Genomic DNA, 19,828 nt, shown 5'->3' with positions numbered 1-19,828 from the left:
GCCGCAAAACAACAGCCTAAAAAATATACAAAAATAATAAATAAAGTTCACAGAGAATGAAAATTGATGGAGAAAGAGTTTTTGCATTCTACTTCAATGGCACTTCAATGACTAACGCCCTTAAAGCATGCAACTATTTTTCGGCTTGAAGTATTCCATATAATTTATCCATTTTGAAATTTTAATTGGATGATGGAGAGGTGTGACCTGGATTAGAAAATATGAGGAATTCGAAATTTAAATTTTAAGCATTTTCCCAAGATTTATTCATACAATTTTCCTTCCTGTTACTTATCGAAATTTCTGTTTTTTGCAGTTATCGATTGGCTCACTGGCAAACATGAGGCGCACTTCGCTGGCAAAGCACAAAATTAAAATCAAATTTTAAAGAGCATCAACGCCTGGGGCTGCAGTTGGATCGAGGATCAAGGCCGTCGCATTAAGAGTCAACGTGCGGATGAGTGACGTCGCGGGGGGCAATCAGCCAATTAGGAACTTTTCGCCCTTAATTTGCATACAACAAAGGGGCATAAGAACCACCTGCTAACTCTCCCACAGACACGGATACAGACACAATCGTACACAGATACACAGAGGGTCACGCCGGAATTCAGAATTCAGAATCCAGAGTTCGTTTTGCAGTCATAGAAATCGGTGTAGCATGTCAAGTGGACGCAGCGCACGCCTACCGCCCACGCCCCCGCATACCACCAACAACAAGCACCGGGTGGCAGCCGCAGCAGCAGCAGCAGCGGCCGCAGCTGCCTCAGAGCCCAACAGCAACAGCATGATGCAGTACAGCAGCAGCAGTAGCCATGCCACAGTCCCCACCTCGGCGACCAGCACAGCTGCAACCTCTGCCATGGGAATGGGTGGTGGCATGGGCATGGGCAGTGGCATGGGCGGTGGCATGGGCATGAGCAGGGCTGGTGGCATGGTTGGCATGGGTGGCATGTCCGGGGGCGTGCCCCCCTTCAACCTTGGCTCCGGCATGGGCATGGGCATCTCCACGAGCAGCGAGACCTGCGTACCCGTACCCGTCGACACCATCGATGCCCTGGGACCCGAACTGGCCGTGGCCACCACACAAATGCTCGAGAATCTGTCCGAGAATGAGCGCAAGATGATCATCGAGGTGCTCAACAGGGATGAGTCGGTGCGCCAGCGAGATGCCACCAGAATGATGTGAGTACAATTTTATTCTATTCTCTTATCTATTGCTTATTCCCTGCAAAGAGTTGCTGGAAGGTTGGTTTATGCGATGAGCCCTCGAGCTCCCACATATTCCCCGCTGTTTCTCCTTAATTTTCTCAATTTCCTTTGTTAGATATTATTTAAAACTCGGCAACAGAGCCGTGCCGCTTCATTGCACTTTTGCTCGCACTTTTTGGCTCGAACAAAGTCAAGTAATTTCCCGTCCTCAATCCACTTATTCTCTTGCTTCCTAATTAAATGTGCCAGCAGTAAGTTTTTCGGCAGCAGACAATGCACTCTGCACTCCGCACTCTGCACTCCGCAATTGCAGATGCTAATGCACTTAGAACAAGCATTTTATTGACTGCAAAAACTTTTGCCAGCATCGTCGAGTGGCATCCCTAGCCCTGCCCTACGTCTGGCTGGGTGCTACGCACGTCTCGAGCATTCGAAAACCGCAATTTATGGCCCGACATTTGTGCAGAGTAATGCGATGTGATGGGCGCGGCAGGGGACAGGGTTTTGCACTGAAAAAAAAACAAAAATTTACTTAAGTCAAATTTATAAGAAAATGTGAAACATTTCTTTAGCAATCTTATGTTTTGTGTGGCATTTAAAATAATATTAATTTAAGCTGCTTGTTTAATGCCGGAGGCTGAACATTTTGAAAGCTTTTAACTATTATATCTAGCAAGAAATAGGCCTAAAAGATTTTTATTAATTCTCAAAAATGTTTACTAAAAATCACAAATTAAAATCTAATTTAAATTTTTTACAAATTTGTCTCCACATTGTCTCTTGTTTTAAGCTCCCCAAATTTTCCACCGTGTATCTACTGATTGGGATAACGGTATGTGTTTGTGCCTGGGTCACGACTCACCTGGCGGCACTTGGGCGACAAATCACGCGCCATCCCACCACCCCCTGGCAGTGGCATTCATCCCAGTCAGGAGTCGGTGGCTGGCAATGGTCCTTGCCGGCGATATTAAATTGATATTCGCGCAAAAATTGTTTTCATTTGGCAAGCGTCTTTTTGTAGCCAGCGTCTCTTGGTGGCTCTGGGGCACCACCCCTCGTGTTGGCTGCGTCGCCTCCTTTTCAATTTCTTGGGGCAAACACACTCGAGAAGCAACAATTTATCGCAGCTTGGGCATGTGACCCTGGATTGTTGTATTGTATTGTTTTTTGCTTCTAGTTTCAGTGCCAGTTCCAGCTCCTCCCCTCCCGTGCTTAATGCGTCGTTAGCGCACAGAATCCCGACCCAGAGAGGAGTCTGCGAGGTGGCATGTAGGTAGTCAGATCCGAGTTTTATGTTGCATTGGCATTCAAATAACTTGAAAGTGTTTTCATTGTCACGCTGCCGATGCCGCTGCCGCTGCCGCAAAATGGAAAAGCAATTTTATTATCCTCCGTCTCCTTGTCGACATTCGCCCATGCCACTCGGGCATGACATTCGTCGGCGTACACGCTTTCCCTTTTAGACAATTATTTTTTAGGCCTTGTGGCGCAGGGCTTTTGGGCCTCCATGCCGATCGATATGCCCAGCCATCGATTGGTTGCTTGAATTTTTACTTTAAGCCATGAAGTACGTGAAATGTTGTCTCTTTTTTTGGGGTTTCGGCTTGGAAATGTCATTTAAATGTAGAGATTTTTCAGCGATAAGTAAGCAATATGCAAGGACTAATTTTGCCCACATATCTATGCAACTTTTAAAGCGCAATTTCTCTTATTTCTTTGTAATGTCAAATCAATGTCGATGACGGAACGCTTATTGTTGCGGAACGGGCTTGTCGCTGGTGCATAATTAATTAATTTTATGATGCCCAGCACTTGTCGATTTGCAATCAAAGTCGTGCACTTAAAATTTATGACTGCCATTAATGGGGTTCTCGGGGGGCATGGGACAAGAGACCTATGGATACTTATGAGTGTGTCGTAACTTGTTGTTCCCCGCCCCACCCAACTGCCTGGCTAAAATAATTTAATGATGTTTTTTGTGGCCGGCATATAAACAGCTTAGAACCCACTCCACCATCGCCATCATTTCGAATAATCTACACACATAAATCCTTTCCGCTGGCAACGGGGTTCCTTTTCCTTTCAAATCAATTTCTTTGCCTTACCATTCCCCGCCTCCCCCTCCGGTCCTCTAGCATCGGTTGGCTGGGCTCATTTACTCGACTCAGCTGAAGTGCGCCTCTCGGGCGGCTCTGATTGCTTAATCATGTTGGCCACTGTTGTAACGGAAATAGCTAAATTGAAAAACGCCATTGGAGATTGGCTGTGGCACTGGCAGTGGCACCCAGGAAGGATGTGCCTGCCGTCCAGCGGGTCACATGTGGCAGGTCTTCGTCTCCCTTGGCCACGCGTGGGTTGGCCATCCTCCAACCCCCCACCAGCCCAGCTGGGGCAACAATTGATGCTTTCAACGGCACTAAGTCCGCTAAGGCAACACAATAAAGAGCCCGCTTATGAAACTCTCTCTCACTCTCTCTCTCTCTCTATCTGATGAATGGAAATGCAGAGTGTCACCCTGCTGAGAATCGCCCTTCAAGCATGTCCCTACCCGTTGGGCGGCTCACTGATTATGCAAATAATTCACAAATGCTTTTGTTCTCGAAAACTTGTAAGTATGTGAAAGCTAAGCTATTCCTTTGTGTGGCAAATGTCTCTGATTTTAAGGCAGCTTTTTATTTTTAAGAATTATGGTGCTATAAGTGGAGATAAATGGCCCTTTGATTATATATATTTTAATGGTTAATGTTATGTTATTGCGTGTGTAACTGATGATGATTCTGTTTTAAGAGTTACCGAAGTTAGTGGGAGATTTGTTTGAAGATTTTTTTGATGGCTTAATCTACCAGCAGATCCTATAATCCATTCAGTATTTTCCAGAAGCAGTTGCGCCCTACAAATTATTTTTGAATGTGAAATTCTAATGTGTAGAATTGTCCTATTTAATGCAAAATAATCGTAATAATTGGGGCAGCTCTTCATCCACTTTATTGTCCTTTTTTATACCTAGTAAAATCCATTAAACAATTGAGATTATGGGCTTAGGTTGCCAAGCTGCATGTCCACACTAGATAATTGTTTGAGCTCGTTGGAAGATTAATTCTGGGAAAAAGCTTTAATCATAAACACGCTCTGTTTGCGTATGAGTAAAGATTTCACTCCTGGTGGATGGGGTTGAGTGCGGGTTCGCCATTAGCCAAAAGTAGTCGCTGCATTCACACCTGACAACGCCCAGGTGCCACTCCTGCAGCAGCAGGCAATTAATGTGCAAATCTCCAGCGAACTGTTTTCGACTGTCTCTGGGCTGCTGCTCGACACCTCGCCTCACGTGTGCGTCACGTTGTCACTGCTGCGATGGATGGCCGGCCATCCACGAAATGCTCCCTCGACGACTTGGCAAGCTTTCATTTCCCTTTGCTGCCTCAGCTGCAGTATGCCTGATAAGTTTTTCTTCTGCAGCCATTGCCTGGGGCACAAACAACTGCAGGAATAATGTCAGCGCACAAAGGTGCACAGTGAGTTGCATGAGGCACCTGGGGGATGGGGAAAATTAGCCAAAAATAATATATAAAATATAAATAATTGAATTAATATATTGAATCACTTCAAGGTTGATTTTTCAAACGATTTTTGCATCAATTTATGACATTTCTAGGATGTATTTTATGCAAAAATGTGTTCTAATATGTATTCATTAGTTTAGGTTTGTATAATTCCATTTCTATTAATATTTCCGCGACTGTGACGGCACATTCCCGACAATCTTACTTGCAGCAAGCTACAGCTTCTGTAAGTATACTCAGACATTCCTTTGAAAGTGCTTCAAGGACTTCATTTAAATTATGATTAACCACTGTGCATCCAGTGGCAGTGAAAAACAAACTTACTTCATTTCCGTTCACCCACACAGGCAGAGAGACAGCGAGACAGACACAAACACGTGCTCAATGGAGGACTTGGCCGGGGGGAGAGCGGTAGGTGCCTGGGGATGTATAGTACATTCGTCTAGTTAATACATACAGATAATGTTGATAATACTTGTTGAGTAAATTAAATCTAATGGCGCGCTCGTTCATCATTCGCCGACAGAGAGCAGAGCGCAGAGCAAAGAGAACTTAATTAAATGTTTTCCCAACAAATGTTTGCCGCATTCTCAACGGTCGAAGATGTCTTTGGACATAATGGGAAAGAGCCAAAGATAAAGCAAAAGATAAAGCAAAAGACAAAGATAAGCAAAGTCTAGAGCCGTGGGCCAACTACTTTTACTTGTTGCGTCGCAGTTGTTCTGGATTTGGTTTTTGCTTTCCCTGGGCCTAGGCCTAGGCCTTCTGCCTCGGCCTGCACATTTCTCTTGGCTAATGTTGTTGATGACTTTTAATTATAATTTCGCTGCTAGGCTACGGCAATGGGGCTGCTCATCTGGCAGTCAAGTTCCAAGTTCCAACATCCACAGCCGCCGCCGCCACTTCCCTGGTTATGGCCATCAAAATGAACTGAAAACTTTTTGCGCAGTCAGCCGTAACCACTGCAGGGCTTTCAAGAGTCTCATCCAGTCTCGTTGCCATGTCCCTGTCCCCAGTCCCCTCACCCTACACTTTTATTACACTGTCTTTATGTATTTTGTCATCATCCACTTTAATTGGTCGCTTAACGCCCACTCACCGCCTGGAATCGGCTCATTAGCCAGCCTAGCAGGTGAGCTTGAGCCCGTGTCGGAGTCCGAGCTTTAGGTGTGACCTCATGGCCTCATTGCCAGCTCCTGTGTCCTAGACACCCGTCTTTGATTTCAGTTCATTTGATATCCTAGCATTAGCATTAGGACAACTCGGGCTACTCCATAGTTGAAGGGTTTGCTCAGGGCTCTCAGCACCTGCAGCTTGCATGCAAATTGGCAGTCCCGCGGCAAGTCTAATTAATGCCACACACACAACAGTTGCCATTTTGCGGCCAATCCGGAATGTTAATCAACACAAACAAAGGCTGCGGCTCGGCCCGCAGGCAGGCCCTGGAAAATATTCCCAAAGTGCCGCCGCATTACACACAATAATTAAATACAATTTAAAATGTTATTCAACAATTATGAAATTTGTCAGTGCCGCATGTCACCCGAGTTGTCGGGGCTTGGGCATGGCATGCCATGGCATGTTCTACGTGTACCTCGTTATAACTGCACTCGAAAACTCCCACACCCCCCACCGCACTCTCCGCCCAGGAGCTCTGTGAAAATGTTGACTGACAATTTTCCCATGCAAACGGAAGGAGAGGAGGAAGAGTCCAAAATGTTGTTGGCAAACTCTGCAGATACTCTGCTAATGGAACTGCAAACTGGTGCATATTATTTTTAAATATTTTGAGAGTGAAGAGTGGTTTTTAGGGGGGGATAAGTTTTATGGCACATTTTTAGTTGTATTACAATAAAGAAACTTAAGAAAATTACAGTGAATGCAATAGTCTATTGCCTATGTTCATAGATGTGAAAATATGAGTAGGATGAAACACACTTAGGGCCAAGCTACTACGTCGATCGAAGCATTTTTGTCTGGAAAATCCACTTCGTAAATCGTAGAAAATTATGCAAATGGATTTAAAGTGGTACTCAAACGTCATTCAGTGTAAAACTAATTAAAACTAATTGAACGAAGATGAACTTCAGCCAAAGATAACTATTGTATTGAATGACAATTTTCTTTGAATTAAAAACACAAAAACTATCTGGTCATGCGACAAAATTCATATCTTCGAAGGTGCGAAGGTTTTTCTATTGTTTTAAGTAGTTTCTCACAACCTTTGGAGCTGAAAATCAACAACTAACCTTTTCGTACTCATCTTTACTCAAAGTCGAAACTACCATTCGAAAAGATTTGTTTCATTATCTACTTCTCACTCTATGCCGATTCAAACTGCCTGCTGCTTATTCAATAATCCTCTTAACTTTAGCTAGGGGAGCTATAGGGATTGTGGGTTCTCATAGGGAATATGCCCACCGTTAGCTGAAATTGCCCGTGGTCAGTGTATAAAAATGCGCCTAATGCATCGCTTTGGGAACATTTTCTCTTTTCAAGCGAAAAGCCAAGAACAATGCCACTCACGGCTTTCTCATACGTAATTGAACAGATAGTGGGCGACGGACGACGAACGACGCCAGGCGCGCATTCTGGCTAATGATAATGGGCGAAGGGCGGGCGCTTCAGGTAGCAGCTGACAGAGAGAGCACAGACAGAGAGAGAGAGAGAGCGAAGGTGCGCTCTCTGGATTGCCTTTCAACCTGTTGTCTGGCCGCTCAAATCTCGGCGATCGACTCCACGCCAGAGCCGACTTCAGTTAACGAAACCGTCTCGAGCCGAGCGAACGTCGCTGTGTTCCAGCTCGCAAACCGAAAGAGACAACAAAAGCAGCCGAACGGCTGAACGTGCGCCGGTGTTGGTGATACTCGCAGTGTGTGTGCGATGAGATTGCCGGTTTAAGATTTGTGTCTTGTCTACCTGTGCGTCGCAGCAGCAGTGTTCTTTTTGTTGGTTCTTCTTTTTTATTGCGGCGCGGGCTGATATTCGAATTACACACCCATACGCACGCACGCACGCAGCGCCATCATCGAATGGTATGCAAAACAGCAGCGACATCGAAAACGCAAAGCAACGAACCCCACAGCGAAACCCACCCCGAAAAGAAAAACGAATTGGATAATTTCTTTGCCAAACAACAGAGAGAGAATTTGGCAGCAAACGACTTCAAGTGGGATACCCAAAGCCAAAGTAACTCAGAACCAAAAGGTAAAGCAAAACACACACTCTTCCCCCCCTCCGCACTCTTCTCGCGTAGCTAATTGTTATTTCTGCGCTGGCTGCATCTGAGCGCAGCTTGCACAGAAGGAATTCGCTCGCAGTTGGGTTCTGATTATTTTAACGGTTTATAAAATTAATTGCGAGTAATACCCAGAACAGAAAGAAAAGTAACAGGAGAGGGAGATCAAAAGAGAGCAAGTGAGAAGCAGAGAGTCAAAGAACAAAGAAGCAACGTCACCGCAAAGGTAACAAATATTTGCAGTCTCCCCATTCCGCTGCTCCTTCGCCACTCCCTTTCTCTCTCTCTCTTTCTCTCTCTGTCTGAATGTCTCTTGGAATGTCCCAATGTTTTTGTACACACACACACGAGGCACACGGCTCACCCACTCCACTCCACTCCACTCTTGAGCGCCTGTATCTTTCAGTCAGCTCATGTGCCTTGTCTTCTGCTGCGCTCCCCTGTCTCCCTGCCTTGTTGTGTTGAAATTGCTGAGGCTAAGCCCGGTTTAATTCTTATGCACGTCCTAAGCCTTTTTGATGTGCGCCTTGTTGCCGTATGACACCGCCGAAGATTCCAGTCCATTACCAGGGCCAACAGCGCTTGGATTTGAAACTCGATTTGCAATGCGGCTGTGACGATGAAAAAAATTACGACCTGACATGAGTAATGCTGCCACACACAAGAGCAACAACAGAGAAAAGCAAACAGCAAACGATAAATAGAAACAGTATCTGTTCGCTGGAGCTGGAGCAAAAGTATCTTGTAGGTGTGAAATGATTTAAGGGCGTTTACCAGCAAAGTGCCAATCGTTACGTTGCTGTCGATGGAGAGGGCGCTCCAATGCCAACATTCTACCATTGCCACTTGGACAAAAGGAAGCGTAAATCATAATTCAAGTTCATGTCTAGATACTCGTACTTTCTCACGCTCTCAATGCTTGTGTCAAACTAGAAACTACTTGGGAAGATACAAATACATATAAATTAATAGGGCAAACCATGAGAGGCTTATAATCGTGGAAGAACTTTTAGTTTAAGGCAAAAGTGCAACGAAGAAAATGTGGAATTGAAATGAATAAGCGTTTGGCAGTTGAGAACTTCCAGGGTCTGTTTGTGGTCTTATTCAGATCAAACTCTTAGCTCCTAAATGCTCAAAGCTCATCTGTTCCCATCTGATCATTTTTTTCAACAACATTTTGTTGTCTATATTTTCTACCTCCATAAATCTCTGTATGTCCCTCAGCTAAAATACTCTTAGTAAGCAGCAGCTTGGCTTTAATTGGCACTTTGCTGCATGGCCATTAAGCTGAAAATTCTTGACTTTCGACTTGACACTGATTCGTGACAAGGGAATACGTACACTTGTTTTTCTCTCTTTTTATTATTTGTTAGTTTTGGAAAAACATTTCATCGTCTCATCGTTGCGCTTGTCTTTTGCTTTCTGCTGTGTTTTCTTTGTGCGCGATAAGGCCGAAATGAGCTTACTTTTTTGAGCTCTTATCTGATGTGCTATAAAAATCAAACTAGAAAGACTTTGTGTGGATTTATTTATGTGCTTCAAGATCCAAATATTTGGACATTATGTCATGTCTCTGCCGTCTCGCACGAACTGAGGTGGAGCCGAACACACTTTGGAGATAAGTTTCGCTTCTAAGTTGTGGCACGCTCGGGGTGCATTGACCATGTCTGATGCCAGTAGACTTTGAGACTCTTCGTCCCAGGCTGAGGTAATTGGAGATTTTCTTTTCGCTTCGGGCCATGTCTTGCCATTCATTAATCATTCATAAATATTCAGTCGGACCGGCTCGGACTGGGACCGGGACCAGCCCATTCCCGCCCATCGCTCGAACATTTATCATTATCTTTTCAGCAGCTTCCTTAATTTCTGTCGTGTTTGCTTTTCTCGCCTGCTCCTGGTCTTTTTCTATTTCCGCTGCAAAACATGGAATATCTCTCTCAGAGAATGTTTTTCCTCGTTTGTGTGTTTCCCTGCCACCGAATATGTCTGTAATTAATGCAGCGAACTGGTGACAGTTATTGTTTGTGGGTTTAATAACGATGTTTCTCTTACTTTTTTGCACCCATTGAACTTGCTGTTGTTGTTGTACGCGGCAGCTATTTGCATTTTTATGAAACAGAAAACAGCTGCCACCACCACAGAAACAACAGCAGCAGCGGCAGCAACTCTCCATCGAGAGCTGAGACAGGGCTTGGCTTTTGGGCCAAATATCTATTTGGTGGATCTAAAGAACGAACTGGACTGCTCGCAAAAACCTTAATCAAGTCAAATGCAAATTCGGGTTAGCTGTAATTTAACGAGACCCATCAAAATGGAGACTCAAATGATGATGACAATGCTGAAGCTGCTGCCGAAGAGCATCAAAAATGTTGAAAGAAAGCGAATGGCAGCCAGGGGAGTGGCACTGCAGCTTGGAGAAAGGTTAACCCACTGAATGGAGTTCCCCTCTTGGTTTCCATTTTTACTCACTTTCAATTCTTTTTGACGACAATCGCACAACTAGAATTCGCCACGATTTGTTCATTATTATTCGCCGGATCCAGTGGCGCAATTATCCCACAGACATGCCAGAATAATTATAGCCAAATTAACGCTCAGCCTTTTGGACACAGAGCTCCCCTCCCAAATTGGTCAAATCACATTAAGCCGTGCAATTGAGCTGGCCGAGAGCCAAACAAAAACAAAGACTGAAACAACAGCAAAATCTGGCCAGAATCTGTCCAGGTTCGTCAATGGTTGCCGGCGACTCTGTTTGACTCGGTTGTATGTATTTTCGCGTGTTGTATTTTCTGTGCCGTGCCTGACAAATTCAATGGCCAAAATGGCTGTGAAACATATTTGAGAATGTGACGGAAAAAATCTGTAAACAAGCGGCGGCAGCAGCAGCAGCAGCAGCAGAATGGGGGCTGATTTAATCAAACAGATATTTCTATAGATATTTATTTGTGTCTGTGTATATTGTATTGCTGTGTGTGTCTATAAGTATTCGCACATCGATGAATCAGTTGGCGGCCAACGGAAATGCAAGTGTTTGGGGGAGAGGCTAAGCTGAGAACTTTGTGACTTTTGACACGCTTTCAAAGAGGGGTTATATTTCTCGGTGTAGAAGTTTGGCAGGCAGATGAAGAAGCTTGTCCCAGTAGTCGTTATATTTTCAATAGTCATGAAATAAATCTCCAACAGCCCACCAACAGAACTAGCAACAATCAGCAGCTCAAACCCAAAACTTCCACAAAGTGTACTCCAAGCTTCGTATTACTTTTAGCTAAATTCTCCCAAACCGTAACAATTTTTGGGGCAACAGCAGCAGCTCCAAAGTAGCCAAAAGTGCGAGCTGCTGTGTTATTGTTGATATTTTGGCTTTTTGCGTGGCATCAGCTGCCTTGAAGTGCCCGAGCAATGTGTCGCCGAGGCGATTGAAATTCTTATTGAATGGCCCAAACAGTCAGCCAGCCCGCACAGTACGTGGTGGCTGTGCGGTTTATTTTCGTATCGTTTTGTTTTTGTTTTTGCACTGTTTGTCGGAAACGCCAACGGTCAGCACTGCTGCTGCCTGCTGCTGGCCAGCAGCTCCAAATGTAAGTCAGCAAATAACAGCCATAACAATGGCCATAAGCTGACTAAAATTGAATTGTCTATCTTGGTTACGTGAGTGGGTCCGTCACCAGTCCGGGGCAGCTCCAGATGAACACGCTTAAGCTGCATTTAGCCATTTAATTATTGGCTGACTCACTGACTGACATTAGAATGGGGTACATTAGCTGGCTGGCTGAGCAGAAACGTATTCATATTTATAATTAATGATTGAGGAAAGACTAGAATTAAATGTGCAGGACACATTGACTTTGCTACATTTTAATTTATTGTTTGTTTAGCTTTAAACGTTTTAAAAATAAATTTGAGGCTTTCCAGACACATGCAGAATATTTCCTGGCCAAAAATAAATATTGTCTATAATTTATTTAGAGTGTAAAACATTTGTCTGAGAACTTGCAGCAATTTTGTTGAAACTATTAAAATTTTACTTCATATTTGTACTTTATTTATTTATTATGACAATCCATGGACAGCGTCTACGACAGTTGCCTCTACTCTGATTGCATTTCATAAATAATTATTTATTTATAGCCGTCGATTGGCTCCATAACCAGTTCGGCTGACTGCAATAAAAGCAATAAAAGTCCAAGCAAATATTAGCGCTGAACAGAAAGCAGAGCCTAAGGGCGCCTCATCAAAGTAGCCAATCTGTGTCCCGAGGAGTCACTGCTGCTGTTGCTACTCCCTTGCCTGATATCATCTTTGTATAATTGCACGCAATTTTCACTCGGCTTCTACCCACATGAATGTTCGATTTCGTTGAAATCAAGTCGCCAGTCGCCAGTTGCTACTGCCGCTCCGAGGACTGACTGTGGGCTGCACTTTTGTGTGTGGGTTTCGGGTTGAGTGTTTTTGTTTCTGTTTCTGTTTCGAGTTGCTTTCAGCTGACATGAGCGACCGCTTATGGATTGGCTTCGGCTGCGGCTGGGGCTTTGGCTGGCATTTGAAAGCCATCAAAGTAATTTTTATGAGCATCTATTTCCTTGGTTTGTGTCTCTCAGCATGGGGGGTTGTGCAGCATTAGTATGCAGCGGGGATTGCATTTTCCGTGTCAAGCATATGCGTTTACCCACTCCGACTCTGCTGCCTCCGCCTGCTGGCCACGTTGCATTTCCTTCACTTTTCCAAGGCATTTCCATTTCTTCATTCCCAGCAAACAAGCAGCAACGGCAACCCACTTCTCGGGCCTTTTATTGCTTTGTTCTCTGTGACTCTGGCTCCGGCTCCGCCTCGGCTCTTGCATTGTTCCCTTTTTTGGTCTAAAACTTGGTCGGACTTGGTCCAACCAGTTGGACGAATGATTGCTGTGGCACGATTCATTCGACCAGAGAACAGAGAAAAGGTTCTCTGTCCCCCATGTAGAGTGGCCCCAGAATCAGCTCAATTACTCAACTTTTGCAGATCTCGTTTCCAATTTCATTGCAATGCAAACACATTTTGCAGCAGCCGCAGACACACACACGGAGGGGTCTTCTTGTTAATTCAGGAAAATAACTATACACCGACAGAGACTGAGACCCCGAATCTCTGTCAAGAGCTTGCCCCAAAAAAACTTGTGGCACACACAAAAAGTTTCTTCACACAAGCAAGCAGAAGCGGCTTTAAGTTGAAACAGCAAAAACTGAAGTTGTTGCCAAATCCGAAGTTGCTGCTGCCTGTCGAATCTTTGGGGCAAAAGTTATTCGCAGAGAAAGTTTTTAGCAGCCCATCAAAAGCATAGTTGCCCAAACACAAAAAGAAAAGATACTTTTGGCGAACATTCTCGGGCTGGCTCTGTGCACTCCAAGTGCGGCTTGTACGGCCCTGTTGCCATTATGAAATTAAAGCCAGAGCTAGAGCCAGAGCCAGAGCAGACCTGATCCTGTACCAGTGGCTGGCTAATGAGTTCAGAAATTGAAAGTAAGAGTCCCCACACGCGCCACACACTCAAGTGAACTTCCACAACGGACACAGAGAGAGAGAGAGAGAGCACCGAGAGAGTATTGTTGTAAACAAATTTTCCAGCTGCATGCAGCAGGGGGGGAGTGGGGAGAAACCGGTCGACGCATCGAGCAACCAGCCACTGTAGCCAGGCTCCCCAACTGTGCTTGAAAAACCTGACCTGCTGCAAAGACCGGGTTGAAGAATGGGTAAAAGTGAATTTCATTTGCCACACAGCCCAGTCCAGAGTGCCTCTCTTGTGCTGCTGCTGCTGCTGCTGCTGCTACTGTTGCATGCAACCAAGAGCAGCTCCTGCCCAGCAGACTGTCCCTTCGTGTGAGGGGGGGATTCATTTCTTACTTCACTGGGTATATGCAGAAGCTACAAAGTGCACTGCGGAAAGTTTAAGTATTTTAGCTACTCCAAAAGAATTTAGAATTTTTCTACTGTCTTTTGGAAACATTTTTTAATTGTTTCTTGTGCAGTTGAAAAGTTGTTCGAGCTTAGAAACATTTCTTGGAGATTATGAAAGTATTTTGAAAGTGGTTACAGTGTCTTAGAATACCTTTTTGCGAGTGTAGAGATGCAAACCCATCAGCATCACACATCATTATGAAATCGAGAATCACAAAATGGTTTCCCAGAATTCCCTTAGATGCAGCTTCCTGGTATAGCTGACCATTATTATCGAGGAATAAAACATGAGAAACCCTGGCTAGGTTCGACTTTACTCTTCGGTAATTTCAGATTCTTTACGCTCTAATATCTACAATCTGGCCCCAATAGAAGGCCATGGCTAAAAGCAGCCTTGCCTTGCCCTCAACCTGGCCAAACCTGGCCAACAAATGTGCACTCGGATGTGGGTCGTTTGTGGGTTTGTGGACTGTGCATTGGATTAGCATATTTGAGAATGTGGACTGCAGATGCCATTACATGACCTACTCCACCTGGGGGACTCACTTAATGCATCAAAGCAGCTACAAAGTGCCTGCCCAGAGGCCAAAAAGGCAAAGGCAAAGGCAAGAGAGTATTATTCCAGGGAAAGCTAATGCTGCTGTACCTATAAGAGTTCTAAACTCACTGAACAATACTTGCAACGTTTTGTAAACGCTCTCTTTGGCAGTACAAAACATTCTTTGGTAACTGGCTGCCATAATTTATATAGAGCCGTAGTTATTCAACAGCTAAATGCTTGTTAAATGCTGCCCCGTCATCTTCATCATCATCATAATCATCATCAGAAGCAGCAGCAGTAGCGAAGTATCAGCAACAGAAGCTGGAGCATCATCTGCTTGGTCAGCATCGAACTGGTGGTGCCTCATGGCGCTGCCATGACCATCAGTCACTGTCCCTGACAGATACTCCGTACTGTGGCAGCAACAGAGCCACTGCCTGGCGCTTTCTTCAGCTGCATTGCCTGTCTATGGAGTCTTTTTTTCAGACTTTTAGATAACCTTTCCATTTTATAACTGTCAACTGCGCAACAAATGCGATTTGCCGGCACAATGCGGGGCAGTGTGGAGCAGCATGGAGCGCCGTGGAGCGGCTCTGCGTTTTGTTTTATTTTCTGCTGCTACAAAACCAAACATTTTCCACCAGTTTTCCGCTCCGTCTCGTAATTGTACGCAATTTTAGCCCCAAAAGTGTCAACGCATGTCGGCGCTTAAGAGTTTGTTCGAAAAATGTTAATTTGTTGTCGTTGCATTCACTTTTGCTCCCTGGCTGGTGCAGCTGCAGCTGCCATCGTGTCTGGCATTACATGATGCTCATTATTGCACATTACGCTCAACATTTCACAGGGAGAGCCAATGGAAAGTTGTGGTCCGCTCCCTATGAGACAGCAGAAATGGCCACGAACATGGTTCGTGGTCCATGGTCCATAGAAAGCATTGTTGGTTACCTTAATTGATTTAATAAGTATATCTGCCACTTGCACGGAAGTTCAACATTAAGCATTTAGCTGGGTCATCGTCAATTAAACGAAGCAAACGAAAGATCCGTAAAGAAACTCTCGCAGATCGATTCAGTCGAGGTTCAGTGAACCTCTTCTGGGTGGAGTTTTGTGTATAAAAATTACAAATTTCCAGTTCGAATTACTATAAACAATATTCTTTATTTGTGCTAGACACTTCAGCCATTGCTGGTCTCGAATAACCATTTTTAAATGACATTTTATGCCACCAGAGCTGGTCTGCTCATATTTCTAGACAATCCTCTGACAACGTGAAGGAAACTTGACCTCTTTGCACCCATCGCTGGTTTCCACTTGACAACCGGATTAAGTTCATAAAGATTCTATTTTATTTATTTATATTGACTTTAAGGCCATTTAAATCTGAAACTTTACGCCAACTTTAGCAGCGCCAATCAATAAATAACTGAAAAATGCCAACAGGCAGAGTTAGGGGAGAGCAGCAGCCAATCGAGGAGAATGGCAGGCAAAACTTTCAATTGAAAACTGCAACTGGCAGGCAAGTTAAAGTTTCAAGTGCAATTCTATTTGTATAAACATTTGTACATACATATATAATTTCCACGCCAAAGAACTAAAAGTCACGGCTAAAGTTCAGGTTCACACTGGGCCAACGACTTTTTTCTATTATTTTATATATGTATTTTTGATTGCAAAATGCAAAAAAAAAAATGCATTTACTATTCATAGAATTTTATTTAATAACTTGCGTTTGTCAGGCCACAGGAAAAATCATTTGGGCAATGGAAATGAAAGTTCAGAATTGAAAATAAGTTTAGAAATAAATTCAAAATATTTATGAGTAAAGTTGGGCAGAGATTAAGCAGCCACTATTGCCTGTACAGATACTTCTTTCGAACTACGTGATAATGGAATAATTTCTCTTGAAGTTGCAGCTTGCTTTGCCCTCAGCAAAGTAGCAAAATTAATAGACACAAAAGGCCGCCTTTGGTCTGCTTTTAATCATACGAAATCCCAGTTTGATGCACAACAAATATACATATTTATATCTGTACTTCTGCTTGGTGGCACAGCATGAAATTTAATTAAATTGCGTTTATAAATAATGCCAGCATCAAATTGAGTTACATAATTATGCGTGGCCAGAGGCAGAGGCAGAGTCAGAGTCAGCGGCACAGGATGAGCTGTCAAAGCAGAGAAGGCAAACCAATTGGCCTATACTGACAGAGAGTCAGGCAATCAGTCAAACCCAAAAACAGCGATACAAACACGAGGGGGGCATGGGATGGGGTATTGGGATTGGGCATGGGCCTTGGTTAGGGTAACATTTCATCGATATCAAAGCTTACACACTTAATCGAATTTAGCGACAATTTTACCGAGTTTCCATTAGCCGCTCGTAATGGATGATTTTCCAATTACCGGTTGCCCGGACCCCGCTACAACGCTGCGTATGCGTGATGGCAGTGCCAGCTAACGCAAAAGCAAAAGCGATGCCAATCGCACGCACATTCGTCAGCCACACACACATGCCGGCCGGCCCTCAGCCAAATGCAAATTGAAAGGGGGGGCCACGGGGCACGGGGCACAGAGCAAAACCCGTCACTGTGGGTTTTGTTTCCTTGTGGCTTTTGGCCAAATTGCTCGCTTTCTTTGTTGGGGGGTGGGAAGCAGGGGAGCAATGAGAGAGGCTGTCGTCGCTGAACACATTTTGACATTTCCGAATGGCAAATAAAATTGATACACTTTCATTGTGGTCGCTCGTGTGGGTTGCCTGCCTGCCTGCCTTTCATACATATGTGAGTGGCTGCCTTTTGCTGCGTTTGTCATTTCCAGCACAATCAATTTTTAATGCTCAGCCGCTCGTTTGAAGAGCGTTCGCCCCCACGTGCCTCGTTCCCCGTTTGGCCTGTCATGTCGGATCACGAACTCAAGCCACGTTCCTCAATCCCATGTATCCACATGGGGGCAAGCATGATTTGCCTGTTGCATAGCCGTGGCCTTTGGCAGATAGCGCCACATGCGGAGTCTCGCATCCTCTCGACATCTTGCTGCTGGCTGTGACACAAGCAGGTCAGGTCGAGCGACTTGTTGTCGGAATGTGTGTGCCGTGATTGAACCTCAAGCCACCAACAGGTGCCATTCGGAGCTCAATTATGTCCGACAAGCAAAAAGATAATTTACTGCGCTCCACAGCGCGCTCTAATGAAGTCCCATTCGATTGAATATGTCATCTGTTGTCGCAGCGTGTGGGTAAACAAATCAAATTGCATCTTGCAATGCGGTCAATCAGCGTGGAAAGAGGTTTCCAGGGTTGCCAGGGCTACCAGGGACTGCCAGCAGCTGCCAAGGTTGCCAGACTGCACTTTCAAGCTGCTCAAAATAAAGAAAGGTCGTCCCCGACCCTCGTAATTAGCAGCTGTCAGTTTCGGAATCTTCATTTAATATTAATAGCCACTCGCTGGCAAAAATCTGTGCCACATGCAACAGGGGCAACAACTGCTAAATCAAGTTGCTGTTTAAATATTTAAAATCCATTCCTGAAGCGTACACGCTCAATGTTCAATGTTGGGCTGTAAAAATGTGTCAAAATAAACTGACGGAGCGGACCACCACCCGCACACCCGCCTGGCTGCACATAATTTTCCACTTAAATGCAGCTGTTGATTGACACATGGCTCAAATTGAATTAAGTTTTTGTCATAAATTTTATAGCCAGCCCAAGTGGCAAAAAGCCAGCAACAAAATCGAATCGAAAATGGCAAGCGAACCGAACCGAGCCGCGCCGCGCCGTGCCTGTTGTTCCCCGCATGGAGCTGCGCCACATGTGCAGAATTAACAGCCAACTACAGCAGCGATATGTGCAGCTATATATACACACCTTGGTACATATATGACCAATAAGATTTCAAACAAACCGCCCACCCGTACCTAAAGTCGAGCCAGCGACAGAGTCAGCGAAAGAGCCAGATTTTTTTAGTTGTTTTGGCCAAGATTGTTGGAGTGCCAAACGTCTTGTATTTCAGTTTGGCTTCAAAAGCGACATGAATGGCTATTTATGACACTAGATGAAGTGTTCATAAATTAAGTAACTATTTTAGGAGCAGCAGGAAGGAATCAAATTTGATACGAAAAAAGAAAATGTGCAGCGGCTTGGCTTGGATTTTGGATTAGTTTTCGTTGAAGTGAAGGGAATTGAAACTATAAATGTAAATTCACCAAAATCATGCACACATTTTGTCCATTTTCTTGTGAAAGCATTAAAAATAAAATCCTTTAATATAAAGGAAGTTTTTCCGCTGCAACTCAGAGAATTTAAGAGCTAAATTTAACGATTTTTGGCATGACAATTTCTGCAATGTTTACGCAGGTCACATTTTTTGTAAGCATTTCTCATGAAGCATTTGAACTCCGAGAATCTCTGTGAATCTCTGTATAGTAATGTAAAAGGAACCCACAATTGCTTACTATTTTTTACATATATTAATTGTTGGATAAATATCTACAATCATTGTACACAATTATATTAAATACACTTATCAGCGACAGCATACATCCTACACTCAACCGACACAAAGCTAGTACTTAGCACTTGGATTCCACATAGATTTATATTTATATTCATGGCAGACATTTGTGCACCGATGCATTTACCTCTCAATTTGCAGCTGCAACTCACATTTAAATGCAATAAACTCAAATCTGAGCTGCATTTATCATACTCTCACGAAAGGTTTCAACAAAGTTGCACGGTAATTTGTTAACTCAATAATCGACCTTTAACTCGATAAATTATCGCAGCCTTGACATTGCCTTAATAAGATTTTCCAATTTCAATTTCAATTTATATTCCGCCAACAGTTGGCTGACCTTTGGCCACGTTTGCCCAAAGTCTCGCTCTAATGCGAATAATTCATTTAGCAGCCAGTTGTGGGGATTACTTTGTGCCAGTTATTATACGAGTACTCGTATGTGGGTACATTCCAGAGAGAGAGAGAGAGAGAGCGTGTCCTCCCGTTTTGGGCCAACTGAGTAGCAATTTGGTGAAAATGCAAATTCCGTTCGTTCAGCTCACTTCAGGCAGTGGTAGCCAGTGGCTGGCCTGTGTCATAAATCGTCTGGACATTACATAATTAAACGGAATTGTTGGCTAGTTAGCGTGTGCGTTGTCGTTGCCTTCAATTACTTAAAATTCTGAATGGCAGGCAATGAATTGAACATTGTCACGCTCGGCCAGAGGAAACGGTCCATCTCGAGGGCCAGGGACAGGGACAGGGGCACGGGCATTGGTGTCGTGTCGGCCCCAAAACGGAAGACGTCCGACTCCGCCAGGCAACGGCACTTGGTTGGCCAAATTTGTGTGCCGGC

At 44.3% G+C, this 19,828-nt stretch overlaps 1 protein-coding gene across 7 annotated transcripts in view; it reads left to right on the top strand.

Moving 5' to 3' along the window:
- Positions 1 to 619: 619 nt before the first annotated feature.
- The window catches only part of LOC117896532 (synaptotagmin-like protein 4), a 53,010-nt gene continuing 33,801 nt past the window's right edge, over positions 620 to 19,828 (top strand). For 5 of the 7 annotated variants that reach the window (XM_034804908.1, XM_034804907.1, XM_034804906.1 and 2 more), the window contains exon 1: positions 647 to 1,185. In XM_034804908.1, the coding sequence (XP_034660799.1) occupies positions 662 to 1,185 (524 nt within the window). In that variant the 5' untranslated portion in view covers positions 647 to 661. Of the gene's footprint in view, positions 1,186 to 7,545; positions 7,980 to 19,828 lie in introns of those variants that run through there. The other 2 variants (XM_034804910.1, XM_034804909.1) reach the window with 2 other exon arrangements.

This window comes from Drosophila subobscura, chromosome O (assembly GCF_008121235.1).
Source record: "Drosophila subobscura isolate 14011-0131.10 chromosome O, UCBerk_Dsub_1.0, whole genome shotgun sequence".
NCBI lineage: Eukaryota > Metazoa > Arthropoda > Insecta > Diptera > Drosophilidae > Drosophila > Drosophila subobscura.
The sequence above is the reverse complement of the archived record's forward strand: the minus strand, read 5'-3'. Positions and strand labels throughout refer to the sequence as shown.